General features: G+C 45.4%; 3 protein-coding genes across 7 annotated transcripts in view; 1 reads left to right on the forward strand and 2 right to left on the reverse strand.

Moving 5' to 3' along the window:
* The window catches only part of slc2a9l2 (solute carrier family 2 member 9, like 2), a 45,813-nt gene that overhangs the window by 17,346 nt on the left and 5,967 nt on the right, over nt 1-22,500 (forward strand). For 3 of the 5 annotated variants that reach the window (XM_063018538.1, XM_063018540.1, XM_063018539.1), the window contains 4 exons: nt 1,178-1,279; nt 1,411-1,486; nt 3,852-3,979; nt 5,369-9,305. In XM_063018538.1, coding sequence (XP_062874608.1) covers nt 1,178-1,279; nt 1,411-1,486; nt 3,852-3,979; nt 5,369-5,689 — 627 coding nt within the window. In that variant the 3' untranslated portion in view covers nt 5,690-9,305. Of the gene's footprint in view, nt 1-1,177; nt 1,280-1,410; nt 1,487-3,851; nt 3,980-5,368; nt 9,306-14,279; nt 15,395-22,500 lie in introns of those variants that run through there. The other 2 variants (XM_063018543.1, XM_063018542.1) reach the window with 2 other exon arrangements.
* drd5a (dopamine receptor D5a) lies at nt 19,352-20,864 on the reverse strand. The gene has a single exon (XM_063018567.1). The coding sequence runs from the start codon at nt 20,862-20,864 to the stop codon at nt 19,560-19,562; it is 1,305 nt and encodes a 434-aa protein (XP_062874637.1). The 3' UTR covers nt 19,352-19,559.
* Nucleotides 21,626-22,500, reverse strand: part of zbtb49 (zinc finger and BTB domain containing 49) — a 5,844-nt gene continuing 4,969 nt past the window's right edge. Inside the window, exon 9 of the mRNA XM_063018537.1 lies at nt 21,626-22,500. This exon is cut by the window's right edge and continues 511 nt beyond it. The gene's annotated coding sequence lies outside the window, so the exon portion shown is untranslated.

Genomic DNA, 22,500 nt, shown 5'->3' on the forward strand with positions numbered 1-22,500 from the left:
AACAGGACTACTGGGATTTCTGTCAAGGTCACATAATTCTAGAGGAAGTGCTGCACTAACGAGCTTAACGAGCTTAACGAGCAAATACAAACAACAAAACCCAAACAAACACCACGTAAACTAACACTCACTCAGCCCAACCTCCTCCTGATCTCTGCTGGTATTTGGAACACAGCCACTGGGAATTAAGAGAGAAATAAAAGAATTAAAACAAACAAATAAATATTAACCACACTGTTTATTTTAAGCTCGTATTATTGTAATGTTGTCTACCTGCACTGTACTGTCTTGCACTTTTTGTTCTATGTTGCACCCTGGACCTGGAGGAACGTCGTTTCTATATGTACTCGTATAGAGCTGAAATGACAATAAACCTCTCTTGACTCTTGACTTGACTTGTTCACGATATTCTAATGGGATTTGGAACACAGCCGACACACCTCTGTGTGTTCCTTTCTGTGCTTCTCTCTCGGGGCGGCACGGTGGCTCGGTGGGTAGCACTGTCGCCTCACAGCGAGAAGGTCCTGGGTTTAATTCCCTGGAGCGGTCCGGGTCCTTTCTGTGTAGAGTTTTGCATGTTCTCCTTGTGTCTGTGTGGGTTTCCTGCGGGAGCTCCGGTTTCCTCCCACAGTACAGAGGCGTGTAAGTGAGGTGAACTGGAGACACTGAATAGTTCGTGACTGTGTTTGATATTAAACCTGAACTGATGAATCTTGTGTGAGCAGTAACGACCCGTCCTGTCATGATGGAACCAGAGTGTAAAACATCACGTTATAATATTAATAAATAAATAAATATTTGTCTCTTTCACTGTGTTCCTCTGTGTTCTTCTCTGTGTTCCTCTGTGTTCCTCTGTGTTCTTCTCTGTGTTCCTCTGTGTTCTTCTGTGTTCCTCTGTGTTCTTCTGTGTTCTTCTCTGTGTTCCTCTCTGTGTTCCTCTGTGTTCTTCTCTGTGTTCCTCTGTGTTCTTCTGTGTTCCTCTGTGTTCTTCTCTGTGTTCCTCTGTGTTCCTCTGTGTTCCTCTGTGTTCTTCTCTGTGTTCCTCTGTGTTCTTCTCTGTGTTCCTCTGTGTTCCTCTGTGTTCCTCTGTGTTCTTCTCTGTGTTCCTCTGTGTTCTTCTCTGTGTTCCTCTGTGTTCCTCTCTGTGTTCCTCTGTGTTCTTCTCTGTGTTCCTCAGGGGTTGGTGATAGAGAAGGTTGGCCGGAAGCCCCTGCTGATTTTCGGGTTTGCAGCGATGGCCGTGTGTTACAGTCTCCTCACTGTGTTCCTGCACCTGCAGGTCAGTAGATCACGTCCCATCAGCAGGAACTCAAGCTCTCAGGTGTTCCTCAGTATCTTGATGATGTTGTGGGTGATTTGGAACACAGCCTGACATGCCTGACAGCCTGACATGCCCCGCCCCCTCTGTAGGACAGGTACTCCTGGATGCCGTACCTGAGCTTCGTCTCCATCCTGGCACTTATCGCCTCCTTCTGCTCCGGTCCGGGTACGTCCCCAAAATCTCACACCTCAGAATCATACGGGCTCACAGTGTCACATGACCTCAGTACTGATTACACCACCACAGCTGCTGACTACTCTGTGCCCATATAATCTGACTTAGTTTTACTGCTCCCATTAAAATGTACATGGAACAGTGGTCACAGTACCAAGTTCAGTAAGGAAACAGTCACCTAACATGAGCTGGAACTGCAGCTGTAGCAGGAAAACACTGTGCTTCAGCAGGGAGTGTCGGTGCTGCACAGCTTCATGCTTCTGTGGTCCTGGGTTCAATCCTCAACTCTGTTACAGAACATCCAGTCCTTCTGTACCAGTCAGAGTCCCCATGCATCTCCTGTCCACTGTCCAAAGCTGTGTGAGTGACTGACTGGGTATGTGGAAGAGATGAATCAGGATCACTGCAGGATGATCCAGATCACAGTGAACAGGAGCTGCTGGTACCAGATACCACAGGAACCTTCAGACGTCTGGACGGTGGTTCTAATGTTTTGGCTCATCGGTGTTTAACTGCAGTAAAGATTCAAGTACTGGTTTATATTTACTGTTTATACACTGAGAGCTAAAAACACACACACACACACACACACACTCTCTCTCACACACACACACACACTGCAGATAAGCTGTCAGGTCAATGATGCTCCATTTTTCAATATTATTACATTAAGCCATCACAACCAGTTTATTCAATTATCTACACACACACCCTCTCTCACATACACACACACACACACACACACACCCTCTCTCACATACACACACACACACACACCCTCTCTCACACACACACTTTTTCACACACACAGAACAGCGTGATGACAATGTTAATGTAACGCTGCAACACTGAAATCATCACACAATGCATGATGACATCCACACACACCCCACACACACACCTGCACAGCATGTGAAATCCACAGACACACTCTCTCTCTCTCACACACACACACACACAGTAATCTCTTTCCTTCACACTCATGTAAACCTTAAATTCGAAGAATAAAACTTTTCTCACTCAGACCCCCCACCAGCACCCTGCAGCGGTTCTTACCTTATTACATTCCGTTCTGCGTGTGTGTGTGTGTGTGGGTGTGTGCTGAAGGGTAATTGGTACCATGAGAGTAGAATCAGAATCAGGACGGAGCTGCAGTTTCAGGCGTGTGTGTACATTTTAATGTTAAATAAAGTTTGAAGGGTTCAGGACTTTAATGAGACACCCTTTAAATCTTCTGAGTTTTTTTATTTTCTTTCGATTTCCAATCGTTCCTCCCGGTGAGGGTCCGGCGATAACGAGCTGAGAAGGTCAGTCCAGACTTCTCTGTCCTCACTAACAGACTCAGCTCCCCTGAGGATCCCAGGCGCTCTGTGCCAGCTGTGCCAGATGTGAGATCTGATCCCTCGGGCGGGTCCTGGGTTCCGCCCCGGGCTTTTCATCCAGAGGGACGAGTGGAACAGCTCTAGAGAGAGACGAGCGGAGAGCATCATTATGAGATGCCCAGATCATCTTAACTGGTTCCTCCTGATGTGAAGGAGCAGCTCTGAGGCCCCTGAGAGTCTCAGAAACACCCTAGGACTCATCTGAGCACAGCACACACGTCCACTTTCGGTCCATCTGAGACAAGCTCAGGCACAGAGAACTGAGGTGTAGGGTGTGTTTTAGTAAAACACCCTGAGCTTTACTGACTAATAATAACTAACATAAATGTAATATTTTATTAGATACACGTTATAAATCTTTATTTTTTTATCAGATTATTATTATAAATGTTTTTTATTTTTATTATCAGACTGATTATAAATGTTTATTATTATTATTATTATTATTATCAGGTGGGATTATAAATGTTTATTATTATTATTATTATCAGGTGGGATTATAAATGTTTATTATTATTATCAGGTGGGATTATAAATGTTTATTATTATTATCAGGTGGGATTATAAATGTTTATTATTATTATCAGGTGGGATTATAAATGTTTATTATTATTATTATCAGGTGGGATTATAAATGTTTATTATTATTATCAGGTGGGATTATAAATGTTTATTATTATTATCAGGTGGGATTATAAATGTTTATTATTAGTATCAGGTGGGATTATAAATGTTTATTATTATTATCAGGTGGGATTATAAATGTTTATTATTATTATCAGGTGGGATTATAAATGTTTATTATTATTATCAAGTGGGATTATAAATGTTTATTATTATTATCAGGTGGGATTATAAATGTTTATTATTATTATCAGGTGGGATTATAAATGTTTATTATTATTATCAGGTGGGATTATAAATGTTTATTATTATTATCAGGTGGGATTATAAATGTTTATTATTATTATCAGGTGGGATTCCCTTTATTCTGACGGGTGAGATTTTTGAACAGTCCTATCGTCCTTCTGCTTTCTTGGTGGCTGGAATCGTGAACTGGTTGGCGAATTTCATTGTGGGTCTCATCTTTCCCTTCATACAGGTACAGTGTGTGTGTGTAGTATGTGTGTGTGTGTGTGTGTAGTATGTGTGTGTCTCTGCGTGTGTGTGTTTGTGTGTAAATTACATTCTATTTAAATGTGACCTTTAATAAATAAAGCCACACAGAGGCTTTTCATCACTAATGGACCGTACAGAGCAGATAAACCCCCCCAAGCACCACACACACACACACACACACACTCACTCCAGCCGGCCAGGAAAAACACCAGCAGTGTATTTAGAGTGTGTGGTGGTGAGGGTGTGAATATTTATGTATGTATGAGGTTCATAATAGGGTGTGACCTTTTGGGCGTGGCTGATTGGAGTGCTGTAGGGTGTGGGGGTGTATGTAGGGTGTGTGTGTGTGGGGGGGGTGTGTGTGGGGTGTGTGTGTGTGGGGGGTGTGTGTGTGTGTGGGGTGTGTGTGTGGGGTGTGTGTGTGGGGGGTGTGTGTGTGTGTGTACGGCTCGTTTGGTCTGCAGCACACCCTCTAACGACCCCTTAATTAGCAGCACTAAAATACAGGGTGTCGTTAAAAGGCTCCATCTCACTCATCTGTACCGCAGGCAGGAAAAACCGGCGTCCACGCTAATGAAGTTCTAGAGGAGACACGACGGCGGCTTTAAAAAGAGCCGTTTAATTAGCTCAGCGGCTCAATGTGAGCGCAGAGCGTGAGTGGATTTAGATACGTCCAAGGTGGCCTTGATGCCCATTTTGTTCCGCTAATTAAAGGTGCAGCGCGACGTTTCAGGTCCTTAACGCCCGGAACTGGAACACTTTTCACCTTGAGAGGGCGCCATCGCCTTGAGGGGTCTCTGTGCAGCACCATGGATCAGCCAGCAGAGGGCGTAACTGCAGCAGGTGTGAGGAGGGTATAACTCCGGCGGAGGGGGTTCCTCATACCTGCTGCAGTTACGCCCTCTGCTGGCTGATCCATGGTGCTGCACAGAGACGGGGGATAGCAGAGACTCTCCGTGCACGATACGGATCTCCAGCGTGTTACTCATGACCCTCCTCGGTCAGGAGTGGAGGTCTGCAGCATCAAAGGGGAATCGGATATGTCTGAACTGCGTCTGATCGGGTTCAGTATACTCGACTCCACCCTGCACCTTTAATCTAAACTAACAAATGAAAACTTTAATGAGCATTAATTATGTTAACGAGTCTCGTTTACATTCTGAGCTCGTTACTCACTGAGGGAAGAGTTGTCAGTTTTGACCTTGAGCAGGTTTTTGTTTATTTATGGTATAAGCTTAGATCTGCATTTTAATCCCCCCCACCAAGGTCACGCTGCCCCCTGCTGCAGTGGAGCTCTTTAATGCAGCACTCATGGTACAGTTACACTATATGTAGCAGCAGATTAATAGTGTGTGTGTGTGTGTGTGTGCAGGAGTCCCTGCAGAACTACGCCTTCCTGGTGTTCGTGGGGGGGTGTGTTTCCGCGGCGATCTACCTCGTTGTCGTTCTGCCTGAAACTAAGAACAAAACCTTCGTGCAGATCAGCCAGAGCTTTGCTAAAATCAACAAGGTCCCTCAGAACTTGGACCAGGACCTGGCGGAGCAGGAGATGGAGGACGTTCTCCACATCCAACCCAGGATGGTACAGAAGAGCGACGGGGGTGAGGCGGAGAACCCGGAGAACCTGAAGGTTCAGCACAGTCACGAACGCCAAGAGGAAAACGGGGAGGTGAAGAACCACACGTCCTTCTGATACACACACACACACACACGTCCTTCTGATACACACACACACACACGTCCTTCTGATACACACACACACACACACGTCCTTCTGATACACACACACACACACACGTCCTTCTGATACACACACACACACACACGTCCTTCTGATACACACACACACACACGTCCTTCTGATACACACACACACACACGTCCTTCTGATACACACACACACACACGTCCTTCTGATACACACACACACACACACGTCCTTCTGATACACACACACACACACACGTCCTTCTGATACACACACACACACACACGTCCTTCTGATACACACACACACACACACGTCCTTCTGATACACACACACACACACGTCCTTCTGATACACACACACACACACACGTCCTTCTGATACACACACACACACACACGTCCTTCTGATACACACACACACACACACGTCCTTCTGATACACACACACACACACACGTCCTTCTGATACACACACACACACACGTCCTTCTGATACACACACACACACACGTCCTTCTGATACACACACACACACGTCCTTCTGATACACACACACACACACACGTCCTTCTGATACACACACACACACACACGTCCTTCTGATACACACACACACACACACGTCCTTCTGATACACACACACACACACACGTCCTTCTGATACACACACACACACACGTCCTTCTGATACACACACACACACACGTCCTTCTGATACACACACACACACACACGTCCTTCTGATACACACACACACACACACGTCCTTCTGATACACACACACACACACACGTCCTTCTGATACACACACACACACACACGTCCTTCTGATACACACACACACACACGTCCTTCTGATACACACACACACACACACGTCCTTCTGATACACACACACACACACACGTCCTTCTGATACACACACACACACACACGTCCTTCTGATACACACACACACACACACGTCCTTCTGATACACACACACACACACACACACACGTCCTTCTGATACACACACACACACACACGTCCTTCTGATACACACACACACACACACGTCCTTCTGATACACACACACACACACACACACACGTCCTTCTGATACACACACACACACACACACACACACACGTCCTTCTGATACACACACACACACACACGTCCTTCTGATACACACACACACACACACACACACGTCCTTCTGATACACACACACACACACGTCCTTCTGATACACACACACACACACACACACACACACGTCCTTCTGATACACACACACACACACGTCCTTCTGATACACACACACACACACACGTCCTTCTGATACACACACACACACACGTCCTTCTGATACACACACACACACACACGTCCTTCTGATACACACACACACACACACGTCCTTCTGATACACACACACACACACACGTCCTTCTGATACACACACACACACACACGTCCTTCTGATACACACACACACACACACGTCCTTCTGATACACACACACACACACACGTCCTTCTGATACACACACACACACACACACACACACGTCCTTCTGATACACACACACACACACACGTCCTTCTGATACACACACACACACACACACACACGTCCTTCTGATACACACACACACACACGTCCTTCTGATACACACACACACACACACACACACACGTCCTTCTGATACACACACACACACACGTCCTTCTGATACACACACACACACACACACACACACACGTCCTTCTGATACACACACACACACACACACACACGTCCTTCTGATACACACACACACACACACACACACACACGTCCTTCTGATACACACACACACACACACGTCCTTCTGATACACACACACACACACACACACACACACACGTCCTTCTGATACACACACACACACACACACACACGTCCTTCTGATACACACACACACACACACACACACGTCCTTCTGATACACACACACACACACGTCCTTCTGATACACACACACACACACACACACACACGTCCTTCTGATACACACACACACACACACGTCCTTCTGATACACACACACACACACACACACACGTCCTTCTGATACACACACACACACACACACACACGTCCTTCTGATACACACACACACACACACACACACGTCCTTCTGATACACACACACACACACACACACACACGTCCTTCTGATACACACACACACACACGTCCTTCTGATACACACACACACACACACACACACGTCCTTCTGATACACACACACACACACGTCCTTCTGATACACACACACACACACACACACACGTCCTTCTGATACACACACACACACACACACGTCCTTCTGATACACACACACACACACACACACACACGTCCTTCTGATACACACACACACACACGTCCTTCTGATACACACACACACACACACACACACACACGTCCTTCTGATACACACACACACACACGTCCTTCTGATACACACACACACACACACACACACACGTCCTTCTGATACACACACACACACACACACACACGTCCTTCTGATACACACACACACACACGTCCTTCTGATACACACACACACACACACACACGTCCTTCTGATACACACACACACACACGTCCTTCTGATACACACACACACACACACGTCCTTCTGATACACACACACACACACACGTCCTTCTGATACACACACACACACACAAACGTCCTTCTGATACACACACACACACACACGTCCTTCTGATACACACACACACACACGTCCTTCTGATACACACACACACACACAAACGTCCTTCTGATACACACACACACACGTCCTTCTGATACACACACACACACGTGCTTCTGATACACACACTTACACACACACCCTCCCTGAATTACCCAGAGGTGCACCACATGTGTGTGTGTTTGTGTGTGTGTGCACCTCAGTCCAGGAGAACCCACAGAGATGCTCCACATCTCTTACCAGGTTCTGGTAAACGTCCATATATGGACATCATTTCCTCTGTACTTTTGTGTATATATAATCAAACACACCCATATTTCCATATTTGGACTTATTGACACACCCACATTTGCCCTATATGGACACTATGCTGACAGTTTCTCACGCGGCCTCTTTAATGATCATGAACCTAAATTTCATCCCTAAATTCAGTGACACTTTTTTTTTTCCTTGTAAGGACTATATGACATGAACATATTTGGTCAGTGAGACCTTCTATTTTCCATCTATGGACTTACACAATTGTATTTCTTTATATGGACAATATGACATGCCCATATATGGTTAATGAGACATTCCATTTTCCATATATGGACTCAGTGACACGCCTTTACTTCCTTATATGGACTTAATAATAAAAATGCTCAGAATTCCATGTTCGTGAACACAAACACGGGTTTCAGTGTAAGGCAGCAGTGCATTCTGGGTAATCTGAGGCCCCTAGAAATGTTTATTATTAATATCGTCGTTATTATTTTTATACATGTAAAAGTTTTGTAATAATTCTTTATAAATTTACTGATTTATATTTTCAGTCAGTTATTAAACACCAACACAAACATTCTGTGTGTCTCTGATTTTATTATTTCTAGCTCTGCTGGAGTAAAATATGAATATGAAATAAATAAATGATTTAATTCTATCATTATTAAAGCATTTCGTCCCAAATTCCAAATAAAATCTTTTTTTTTTTTTTTTTACTTTTCTGTGCCGGGTTTAAACCTCTTAGTTCCTCTCTCTCAGTGTTCCTCTCTCTCAGTGTTCCTCTCTCTCAGTGTTCCTCTCTCAGTGTTCCTCTCTCTGTGTTCATCTCTCTCTGTGTTCCTCTCTCAGTGTTCCTCTCTCTCAGTGTTCCTCTCTCAGTGTTCCTCTCTCTCAGTGTTCCTCTCTCTCAGTGTTCCTCTCTCTGTGTTCATCTCTCTCTGTGTTCCTCTCTCTCTGTGTTCCTCTCTGTGTTCCTCTCTCTGTGTTCCTCTCTCTCAGTGTTCATCTCTCTCTGTGTTCCTCTCTCTCTGTGTTCCTCTCTCTCAGTGTTCCTCTCTCTGTGTTCCTCTCTCAGTGTTCATCTCTGTGTTCCTCTCTCAGTGTTCCTCTCTCTGTGTTCCTCTCTCTGTGTTCCTCTCTCTGTGTTCATCTCTCTCTGTGTTCCTCTCTGTGTTCCTCTCTCTCTGTGTTCCTCTCTCTCTGTGTTCCTCTCTCTGTGTTCATCTCTCTCTGTGTTCCTCTCTCTCTGTGTTCCTCTCTGTGTTCCTCTCTCTCTGTGTTCCTCTCTCAGTGTTCATCTCTGTGTTCCTCTCTCAGTGTTCCTCTCTCTCAGTGTTCCTCTCTCAGTGTTCCTCTCTCTCAGTGTTCCTCTCTCAGTGTTCCTCTCTCTCAGTGTTCCTCTCTCTCAGTGTTCCTCTCTCTGTGTTCATCTCTCTCTGTGTTCCTCTCTCTCTGTGTTCCTCTCTGTGTTCCTCTCTCTGTGTTCCTCTCTCTCAGTGTTCATCTCTCTCTGTGTTCCTCTCTCTCTGTGTTCCTCTCTCTCAGTGTTCCTCTCTCTGTGTTCCTCTCTCAGTGTTCATCTCTGTGTTCCTCTCTCAGTGTTCCTCTCTCTGTGTTCCTCTCTCTCAGTGTTCCTCTCTCTGTGTTCATCTCTCTCTGTGTTCCTCTCTGTGTTCCTCTCTCTCTGTGTTCCTCTCTCTCTGTGTTCCTCTCTCTGTGTTCATCTCTCTCTGTGTTCCTCTCTCTCTGTGTTCCTCTCTGTGTTCCTCTCTCTCTGTGTTCCTCTCTCAGTGTTCATCTCTGTGTTCCTCTCTCAGTGTTCCTCTCTCTCAGTGTTCCTCTCTCTGTGTTCATCTCTCTCTGTGTTCCTCTCTCTCTGTGTTCCTCTCTGTGTTCCTCTCTCTCTGTGTTCCTCTCTCTCTGTGTTCCTCTCTCTCTGTGTTCCTCTCTCTGTGTTCATCTCTCTCTGTGTTCCTCTCTCTCTGTGTTCCTCTCTGTGTTCCTCTCTCTCTGTGTTCCTCTCTCAGTGTTCATCTCTGTGTTCCTCTCTCTGTGTTCATCTCTCTCTGTGTTCCTCTCTCAGTGTTCCTCTCTCTCAGTGTTCCTCTCTCAGTGTTCCTCTCTCTCAGTGTTCCTCTCTCTCAGTGTTCCTCTCTCTGTGTTCATCTCTCTCTGTGTTCCTCTCTCTCTGTGTTCCTCTCTGTGTTCCTCTCTCTGTGTTCCTCTCTCTCAGTGTTCATCTCTCTCTGTGTTCCTCTCTCTCTGTGTTCCTCTCTCTCAGTGTTCCTCTCTCTGTGTTCCTCTCTCAGTGTTCATCTCTGTGTTCCTCTCTCAGTGTTCCTCTCTCTGTGTTCCTCTCTCTCAGTGTTCCTCTCTCTGTGTTCATCTCTCTCTGTGTTCCTCTCTGTGTTCCTCTCTCTCTGTGTTCCTCTCTCTCTGTGTTCCTCTCTCTGTGTTCATCTCTCTCTGTGTTCCTCTCTCTCTGTGTTCCTCTCTGTGTTCCTCTCTCTCTGTGTTCCTCTCTCAGTGTTCATCTCTGTGTTCCTCTCTCAGTGTTCCTCTCTCTCAGTGTTCCTCTCTCTGTGTTCATCTCTCTCTGTGTTCCTCTCTCTCTGTGTTCCTCTCTGTGTTCCTCTCTCTGTGTTCCTCTCTCTGTGTTCATCTCTCTCTGTGTTCCTCTCTCTCTGTGTTCCTCTCTCTCAGTGTTCCTCTCTCTGTGTTCCTCTCTCTCAGTGTTCCTCTCTCTCAGTTTTCCTCTCTCTCAGTGTTCATCTCTCTCAGTGTTCCTCTCTCAGTGTTCCTCTCTCTCAGTGTTCCTCTCTCTCAGTGTTCATCTCTCTCAGTGTTCCTCTCTCAGTGTTCCTCTCTCTCAGTGTTCATCTCTCTCAGTGTTCCTCTCTCTCAGTGTTCCTCTCTCTCAGTGTTCATCTCTCTCAGTTTTCCTCTCTCTCAGTGTTCATCTCTCTCAGTGTTCCTCTCTCTCAGTGTTCCTCTCTCAGTGTTCCTCTCTCAGTGTTCATCTCTCTCAGTGTTCCTCTCTCAGTGTTCATCTCTCTGTGTTCCTCTCTCAGTTTTCCTCTCTCTCAGTGTTCATCTCTCTCAGTGTTCCTCTCTCTCAGTGTTCCTCTCTCAGTGTTCATCTCTCTCAGTTTTCCTCTCTCTCAGTGTTCATCTCTCTCAGTGTTCCTCTCTCTCAGTGTTCCTCTCTCAGTGTTCCTCTCTCAGTGTTCATCTCTCTCAGTGTTCCTCTCTCAGTGTTCCTCTCTCAGTTTTCCTCTCTCTCAGTGTTCATCTCTCTCAGTGTTCCTCTCTCTCAGTGTTCCTCTCTCAGTTTTCCTCTCTCACTGTGTTCCTCTCTCTCAGTGTTCCTCTCTCTCAGTGTTCATCTCTCTCTATGTTCCTCTCTCTCAGTGTTCATCTCTCTCAGTGTTCCTCTCTCAGTTTTCCTCTCTCTCTGTGTTCCTCTCTCTCAGTGTTCCTCTCTCTCAGTGTTCCTCTCTCTCAGTGTTCATCTCTCTCTATGTTCCTCTCTCTCAGTGTTCCTCTCTCTGTGTTCCTCTCTCTCAGTGTTCCTCTCTCTCAGTTTTTCTCTCTCTCAGTGTTCATCTCTCTCAGTGTTCATCTCTCTCAGTGTTCCTCTCTCAGTGTTCATCTCTCTCAGTGTTCCTCTCTCTCAGTGTTCATCTCTCTCAGTGTTCCTCTCTCAGTTTTCCTCTCTCTCTGTGTTCCTCTCTCTCAGTGTTCCTCAGCTGTGGGAGCAGAAGCTTCTCCAGCTTTAGTTTTGATCATTTTTGTTGTTGAATAAGATGTGATTACAGATGATTAAATCCGCGTCTGTGATGGAGTTCTGCTGCTCCACCTCACCAGTCAGGTTCTTTAATAGGTTCAGATCTGGTGACTAGAGAGGAAACTCAGCTCACTGTACTGTTAATGGAACCAGATTGAGGTGACTGGGATGTTCTGATTGGGCAATCAAATCATACTGGGATTATTTAGGGGCCCAGTGTGATCTACAGAATGATCGTGTGACGTATATATTAATTGTATATCATATATATACGATATACTGGTTGTGTGTGTATTGTTTTGCTTGCTGCTCCTTCTGTAGCTCCTTCAGTTACTCCAACGTTGTCATCGCAACCAATTCAGTCTGTACAACACACACACACACACACACACACACACACACACACTGTCTTTATTCTGGTTCACCTTGTCACTGCACCACAGCTGGTTCATGTCGTTTCCTCTCTGTAGAATCTGCTGTGTTTGTGTTTGAGTCTCGCTGCTTCTCCTGGATTTTAGAGTTTAAACTTAATTCTCTGTTGAATTTCTGGAACCTTCATTATGTTTCTGTTTTTTGGGTGTGGAGGTGTGTGTGTGTGTGGGGGGGGGTATAGGTGTGGAGGTGTGTGTGTGGGGGGGGTATAGGTGTGGGTGTGGAGGTGACGTGATGGTCCATCAGCAGAAACAGTGAAGGACAATCTGTGCTGTGATCCTGCTGAACCTATCGATCCTACATCCCCCCCCCCCCCCCCCCCCCAATAAATTCTGCTGTTGTTGAGGTTGGAAGGTCACTGATCCTGCAGCGTCACCACTGTTCCAGTCAGCATTCACTAGCATGTTATTACCAGTAATAAACACTGGTGTGGACGACGTTGACCTCTTTATTTCAGGTTCAGTTCATCTTGCATCTCGATTCTGAAGCATTTGTGGGTCGGATGGTTCTGGATTGGTTCTGGTTTCGGGGTGGTTCTGGTTTGTGGGTGGTTCTGGATTGGTTCTGGTTTGTGGGTGGTTCTGGATTGGTTCTGGTTTCGGGGTGGTTCTGGACTGGTTTGTGGGTCAGGAGCTGATGAGTGGTGACATGAACACACTCAGTTTTATGAATCGTTTGGGTGGATTTATGGTCGGTGCTCTGACACACTTTCCTGGTCTGGATTATAACGACACACTGAGGTGGGCACAGCGGGTGAGGGCAGCGCCAGTGTGTGATTCTGCTCAGTGAAAAACAAAAGCTCAACAGGTTCAGAACATCCAAACAGAACCAAACAGAACCAATCTGTTTTAAAGTGACTCTTTGGAAACAGTTCTTAGTGGTGTACGATACAGGGAGACTCTATAATCAGATCCAGCTTCGACCCGTCCAGGTTCAATCTGAACCACCACCACTGACACCACCACCGACACCACCACCGTGAGAGTGTGTGTGTGAGAGAGCAAATGTGTGTGTGTGTGGGATGAAATAAGGTCATGTGATGTATTTTAATCTGTCTGGGTTTTTGCTGAATTAGATGTTAAATTTAAACTCATGCGGGGGGGGGGGGGGGGGGGGGGGGTGTTCTGTTCTGGCGGGGCGTCGCTCTGTTTTAATAGTGATTGTTTCTGAAATGAAACGTCCAGCTCAGGATCAGGAGGTGTCCACATACTTTTGGCTGTGTGTTGTACTCTAATAGCCCTAAATGAGTGTGTGTGTGTGTGTTTGTTAGAGGAGTCTGAAGTTCTGCGCTCACGTCGCTCTAACACACCAACACTGATCTCTCTCTCTCAGGCTCTGTGTGACCTCTGACCTGTCTGGGTACAACAGGGTGTGTAGGAGTCCAGCCAGCTGCACCAGCTGAGATTCGAACCCAGATCTCTGCAGTGGTGGGTTGGGTGTAACAGGCCGCTGCCCCGCCCGAACAGCCTGAACGTAAACAAGTGACGTAAACGAGCGTTCCTGATTACAAACGAGACGTGGATTAATTACATGAACACGGCTGAACCAATCTCAGACTGACGGAGTGAATCAATAATTATTTATTATAAAATCAATCTGAGCAACACAAACACTCATTAACACTGATAATGCACAACACACACACATCACACACACACGTCTCACACACACACACGTCTCACACACACACATGTTATACACACACACACATCACACACACACATCACACACGTTATACACATCACACACACACACACGTTATACACACACACATCACACACACACGTCTCACACACACACACACGTCTCACACACACACGTTATACACACACACACGTTATACACACGTTATACACAACACACACACACACACGTTATACACACACACATCACACACACGTCTCACACACAACACACACACATCACACACACATCACACACACACGTCTCACACACAACACACACACATCACACACACATCACACACACATCACACACACACGTCTCACACACACACACACACATGTTATACACACACATCACACACACATCACACACACACGTCTCACACACACACACACACACACGTCTCACACACACACATGTTATACACACACACACGTTATACACACACATCACACACACACACACGTTATACACATCACACACACACACACACACGTCTCACACACACACGTTATACACACACACACGTTATACACACACATCACACACACACACACGTTATACACATCACACACACACACACACGTTATACACACACACACACACGTCTCACACACACACACACGTCTCACACACACACGTTATACACACACACACGTTATACACACACATCACACACACACACGTTATACACAACACACACACACACACACACGTTATACACACACACATCACACACACACGTCTCACACACACACACATGTTATACACACACACACGTTATACACAACACACACACACACGTTATACACACACACATCACACACACACGTCTCACACACACACACGTTATACACACACACATCACACACACACATCTCACACACACACACACGTTATACACACACACACGTTATACACACACACATCACACACACACATCTCACACACACACACACACGTCTCTCACACACACACGTTATACACACACACACGTTATACACACACACGTCTCACACACACACATCTCACACACACACACACGTCTCACACACACACACGTTATACAGTGTATCACAAAAGTGAGTACACCCCTCACATTTCTGCAGATATTTAAGTATATCTTTTCATGGGACAACACTGACAAAATGACACTTTGACACAATGAAAAGTAGTCTGTGTGCAGCTTATATAACAGTGTAAATTTATTCTTCCCTCAAAATAACTCAATATACAGCCATTAATGTCTAAACCACCGGCAACAAAAGTGAGTACACCCCTTAGTGAAAGTTCCTGAAGTGTCAATATTTTGTGTGGCCACCATTATTTCCCAGAACTGCCTTAACTCTCCTGGGCATGGAGTTTACCAGAGCTTCACAGGTTGCCACTGGAATGCTTTTCCACTCCTCCATGACGAAATCACGGAGCTGGCGGATATTCGAGACTTTGCGCTCCTCCACCTTCCGCTTGAGGATGCCCCAAAGATGTTCTATTGGGTTTAGGTCTGGAGACATGCTTGGCCAGTCCATCACCTTTACCCTTAGCCTCTTCAATAAAGCAGTGGTCGTCTTAGAGGTGTGTTTGGGGTCATTATCATGCTGGAACACTGCCCTGTGACCCAGTTTCCGGAGGGAGGGGATCATGCTCTGCTTCAGTATTTCACAGTACATATTGGAGTTCATGTGTCTCTCAATGAAATGTAACTCCCCAACACCTGCTGCACTCATGCAGCCCCAGACCATGGCATTCCCACCACCATGCTTGATTGTAGGCATGACACACTTATCTTTGTACTCCTCACCTGATTGCCGCCACACATGCTTGAGACCATCTGAACCAAACAAATTAATCTTGGTCTCATCAGACCATAGGACATGGTTCCAGTAATCCATGTCCTTTGTTGACATGTCTTCAGCAAACTGTTTGCGGGCTTTCTTGTGTAGAGACTTCAGAAGAGGCTTCCTTCTGGGGTGACAGCCATGCAGACCAATTTGATGTAGTGTGCGGCGTATGGTCTGAGCACTGACAGGCTGACCCCCCACCTTTTCAATCTCTGCAGCAATGCTGACAGCACTCCTGCGCCTATCTTTCAAAGACAGCAGTTGGATGTGACGCTGAGCACGTGCACTCAGCTTCTTTGGACGACCAACGCGAGGTCTGTTCTGAGTGGACCCTGCTCTTTTAAAACGCTGCATGATCTTGGCCACTGTGCTGCAGCTCAGTTTCAGGGTGTTGGCAATCTTCTTGTAGCCTTGGCCATCTTCATGTAGCGCAACAATTCGTCTTTTAAGATCCTCAGAGAGTTCTTTGCCATGAGGTGCCATGTTGGAACTTTCAGTGACCAGTATGAGAGAGTGTGAAGCTCTCACTACTAAATTGAACACACCTGCTCCCTATGCACACCTGAGACCTAGTAACACTTACAAATCACATGACATTTTGGAGGGAAAATGACAAGCAGTGCTCAATTTGGACATTTAGGGGTGTAGTCTCTTAGGGGTGTACTCACTTTTGTTGCCGGTGGTTTAGACATTAATGGCTGTACATTGAGTTATTTTGAGGGAAGAATAAATTTACACTGTTATATAAGCTGCACACAGACTACTTTTCATTGTGTCAAAGTGTCATTTTGTCAGTGTTGTCCCATGAAAAGATATACTTAAATATCTGCAGAAATGTGAGGGGTGTACTCACTTTTGTGATACACTGTACACACACACATCACACACACACCTCACACACACACACGTCTCACACACACACGTCTCACACACACAATAAACACTCATTAACACTGATAAAGCACAACACACACACATTATACACACACATCATATACACACACACATAAACATACACACATTATTCACACACCACAGAATAAACACTCATTAACATAAATAAAGCACATCACACACACACACACACTGAGTGTAATCTTGTTTACATTCATAAACTTCCTGAACAGTTTATTCACATTAACATGTTACAGCATCACTGAAATAAATACAGAAATAAATAATAATAATAATATAATAATAAATAATAATAACAATAATAATAATATAATAATAATAATAAAGAATAATAACAATAATATAATAATAATAATAATATAATAATAATAATAACTAAATAATAATAATAAATAATGATAATAATAATAATAATGATTTGATGGTTTGACAGTAGAATTCTCGTCCTGATCTTTATCACAGATAGAGTGAAATCAGTAAATATTTGTGCTTTATACACTGCTGAGTGAGAAAAATCCCACAATGCACTGCTGTGTCATCCATGAGAAACGATCCTGCTGAAGTTCAGCCGCTGAGTCCTGAACTGAGACCGTCTGCATTCTCATTCCGCTCAGTCTAAACTGTTGCTGCACAATCAGAAGCATGTGATTTCCTTTATGTGATTGATTTATTACACCTGTTAGCGACTGTTGTAGCTGAAACATGAGGGCGTCCCAATACTTTTGTCCATGTCCTGTAGAATGAGACTTGTTCTGATTTTATTTTCAGGTGCAGTTTGGAACTCAGTAGTGTTCAGTTTACTCACCTGAGTGGATTTAGCTGTGAATGTAAACATCAGATGAGACTCTGTGTGGTGTGTGATGGTGTTAGTGGGTGGTGTTGGTGTGTGTAGTGTGTGAGGTGTGTTTAGAGGAACCCTGTGTGCCCACCGCGTGTCCCTTCAGTGGGTGTGAATCGTACAGACAGAGGGCACCGATGGGCGCGCTGGCACAGTGAGGCGTGTGGAGCTGGAACTGAACACGGTGATGTTAGTACTGCGCTTGTAATCATGGCGGATTATTTATAAACCTCCGGAGCTCACGGGTCACGCAGGGCTGCGTCCCAAATCACACCGGCGCACTCTCAGATTACTGAGCAAATCTCTCACCGCTGCATAAACACTCACAGGTCATCAGATCAACTACAAATACTCTAAATACTTAACACGCCTCACACTCTACACACACCAACACCACCCACTAACACCATCATTATAATTCAGATTTATTACAGACACAAAACCTGGTGTTTATATTCACAGCTAAATCCACTCAGCCAACATTAACACTGCCCAATAAACACCTACTGGATAAATGTAGCAGGTCAGGGTTAATTCTACACAGAATGTATTAAACACTATACAGGTGTATTTTAATAGTGTATTTAACACTGTAGATGTGTGTTTATCACGGTGATGCTGTTTTATTCACTAATTAACTTTACAATTATTAATTTGATGTCTTTAAGCCTAATGAGTTTTAATTCTCCACGTTTAGTGTTTAAAATGAAAGTGTTAATCAGACGCAGTGAGAATCAGATCAGTGTTAATTCTACAGTGCCGGTCTGAACTTAAACTTTCAGGTTTGTAATTTTATACTGAAGGTTTTAATTTAAAACTTTATATTAATTTCATATTAAATCTGTGAACAGAAACTTCAGGTTAAATTAAAGAGCAGATTTTCTTCTTCAGCTCTGTAGGTGTTTATTCTGCCCTGTATTAACATCAAATCTCATTCTGAAGGGACGTGTTAATGTTCTATAACGAGGTTCTACTGTAGGTGTTCTGATTCATCTCAGTGCTGCAGATGAATTTAATACTGAAGGTTTTTATTTCACACCTGTACTGAACCGTCCAGCAGGTTTAACATCACAGACACTCTAAATGAACTGATTAAACTGATTAAATTATAAATAATTTCTCTGATTGATGAGTGTAGGTGTTTATTAGCCGGTGGTTATTGAGCTGCTATTTTAACTGCAGTAGAGTGAAGGTCATCAGTCCAGGAGCAGATTGAGAGGAGCTGAATGATGATTGGTTATGACGGAGGATCAGAACGTCCTCGTCAGTATTTATAACGATTTGGTTTCCGTGGGTGTAAAACGTTCCTACTTGCTGTCGCTCGGGACGCCGTCAGCGAATCCCGTTCCTGAAGGGCGAGAGCGTGTGAAGGCTGATCTCTGCCGAGTCCGTAACCTCCTCGTCCTCTTGGTGCGAGAGCTGTGAGATCCGGTCGAAGGTCTCGTCATTTTCGGTGCCCTGCACCATGTTGGGGATGATGTTGATGTAGGCGTCGGCGATCTCCTGGTGCACCAGCGTGTCGTGGTTGTAGGAGACGAACTCGTTGCTGATGTTGATGGTTTCCACCGGCGTGCTTGTGCACAGATGCCGGCAGCCCAGCAGACTGGCGAACGCCCGGCGGAACTCGGCGTTAAAAGCGTAGATCACCGGGTTCAGGGAGGAGTTGGTCCAGCCGAACCAGACGAAGACGTCGAAGGTGGTCTCGCTTACGCACGGTAACCCGGCGCTCCTGTGGGCGGAGCCGCTCGGGCGGGAACAGAACGGAACCATGCAGTTGAGGATGAAGAACGGGAGCCAGCAGCAGACGAAGACGCCCATGATGATGGAGAGCGTCTTCAGCACTTTGGTCTCGCGGTTGATGGAGCTTTTGAGCGTGGTGTGCTGATGCTGGTGTTGGCACACGTGTGATCGGCTGTTGGTCCGGCAGCTCTGTGCGTGTTCTGCCGCGCGTTCCAGAGAAGCGATACGTCCGATCTGCATCTGAGCGATCCTGTAGATGCGGGTGTAGGTTACGATCATGATTGCTACAGGAATGTAGAAGCTGACGAGCGAGGAGGAGATGGCGTACTCGCGGTTCAGGCTGGAATCACAGTTGTTCTCCTCCATCACGGCGGGAACGGTTCGGTTGGAACTCAGCGGCGCCTCTTTGTGCCAGTTCAGCTGGATGGGTATAAAGGAGATGAGGATGGAAAGAGTCCACGTGATGCCGATCATAACGAACGCCGCCCTCTGAGTCATCTTGCGCTCGTAGCGGAACGGACTGGATATAGCCCAGTACCGGTCCACGCTGATCACACACAGGTTCAGGATGGACGCCGTCGAGCACATGATGTCAAAAGTTACCCAGATGTCGCAGAACGCTCCGAACGGCCAGAACCCGGCGACCTCTGCCACCGCCTTCCAGGGCATCACCAGCACGGCCACCAGCAGGTCAGAGACCGCCAGCGACACGATGAAGGTGTTGGTGACCTTGGAGCGCAGGTGCCGGAAGCGCAGGACGGCGGCACACACCAGAACATTCCCGAAAAGTGTGCACAGTACCAGCGTCGAGAGGGCGCATCCCGTCAGTACCCGGAGCGCCAACTCTGGCCGGGCGCCGTCACCCTCCTCGTCTTCTGCATCGCTCCGGTTCTGCATGCTCACCGCACTGCTGCATCCGGCGCCGAGTCCAGAGCCAAGAGAGGAGCGACCGCAGCCGGCGTCCGTCCAGAGCCGCGTACCATCGCCCCAAAAAAAAGCACTGACAGAGAAACTGAGCTTTAATCCAAACACACACCGGGTATCACTCCATCAGAGCGAGAGAGAGAGAGCGAGAGAGAGGAGAATGAGAGGAGCGAGAGGAGAGAGCGCGAGAGGTTTTACTCACCGAGTCCTCGACTCTGAATGTGAGAAACTGATCTGATACACAGAGAGAGAGAGGAGAGAGAGCAAACTGGAGAGAGCGAAAGAGAATGTGTGTGAGAGAGAGATAAAGTGAGAGAGAAAGAAATTGTATTGAGGTGATGAAATATTCACACTGATCTGAAAATCATGGTGCATCACATAATAGAAATTAAAGCTTTAAAGTCTAACAGAGGAACAAAACGAGTAAATAAATTCATGGCCGCTCGGGTGGTGCAGCGCTAACCCACCACTGCTGGGATCCGGGTTTGAATCTCGGCGGTGCGATCAGCCAGCCGTGCGAGTACGTTGACGTGATTGGCTGTGTCTGAGAGGGAGGGGCGGCTGAAGCCCTGTGATAAATCACGGTACCACCTTGAGCTTAGTGGTTCCAGGTCGCTCCACGGCCCCAGCAAGTGTTCACTAACAATAAATCACTGACTGAATGATGGAGGGATGAAGGAGTGAAAATAAAAGTAAACAGAGGAATAAATAAAAGAAAGAAGCTGAGGAGGGGAAACTGGATAATAAAAACATTTATTGGGGTAATAAAATGGGGGGGGGGGGAGGGGGGGGGCGACTATTATTATTATCAACCTACTAAAGATCTGAATCTGATTCCTGATCAGTTACTGATTGGTGCTGAATGAATTATTTATTCAGCACTAAACCTGCTGGTTCCACTCAGGTCCTGTAATAGAGCAGAAATAAAAACCAGCACTACTGAGTACAGAACATAAACACAGTCTGATACAGTGAGATTCATCAGATTAGATCTGTAGATCATGTGGATATGATTTTATGAGCTTTAACAGTAATTGCTGCTGAAGTTTTATATTTTATATAAATAAATGATAATATTAATTAAAATCATAAACGATGTTCAGTGAGAGTACCGCTGCAGTTTACATGAAGGATCTGGCGCCATCTAGTGCTCACAGTGTTCAATTACAGCTCAGTACGATCAACCGCTCAGCCCCAACCGAACATCAAATCAAGGTTTTATAATAGAATCAAATATTTTATATTAGAATATCACAAAACCTCACAAAATTACAAATATCAGAAATAAGAGATCATTTATAAAACATAAAAGTGAGTCTTTTTAATAAATGTTAATAACAGTAGATGTGTAATGATCAGATTAAAGATAAAAGTCTATTTGTATAATTTGATGTTTTTATCAGGATAATAGAAATTAAATTCTATATCAGTGTATCGATGCTCTCCACACACATCACTTGTTCTGATCCTCTTACTCCAGTCCCAAAAACTCCATCTACTGAACTGGCACAATAATACGATCCTGCGCTCCAGTCCAAAAAAACAAAACTCCCAACAACTCCTGATATCAGGATTATTAATAAAGTCTGATAAAATATCTGACATTTTA

The sequence above is a fragment of the Trichomycterus rosablanca genome, chromosome 22, assembly GCF_030014385.1.
Source record: "Trichomycterus rosablanca isolate fTriRos1 chromosome 22, fTriRos1.hap1, whole genome shotgun sequence".
Taxonomy (NCBI): domain Eukaryota; kingdom Metazoa; phylum Chordata; class Actinopteri; order Siluriformes; family Trichomycteridae; genus Trichomycterus; species Trichomycterus rosablanca.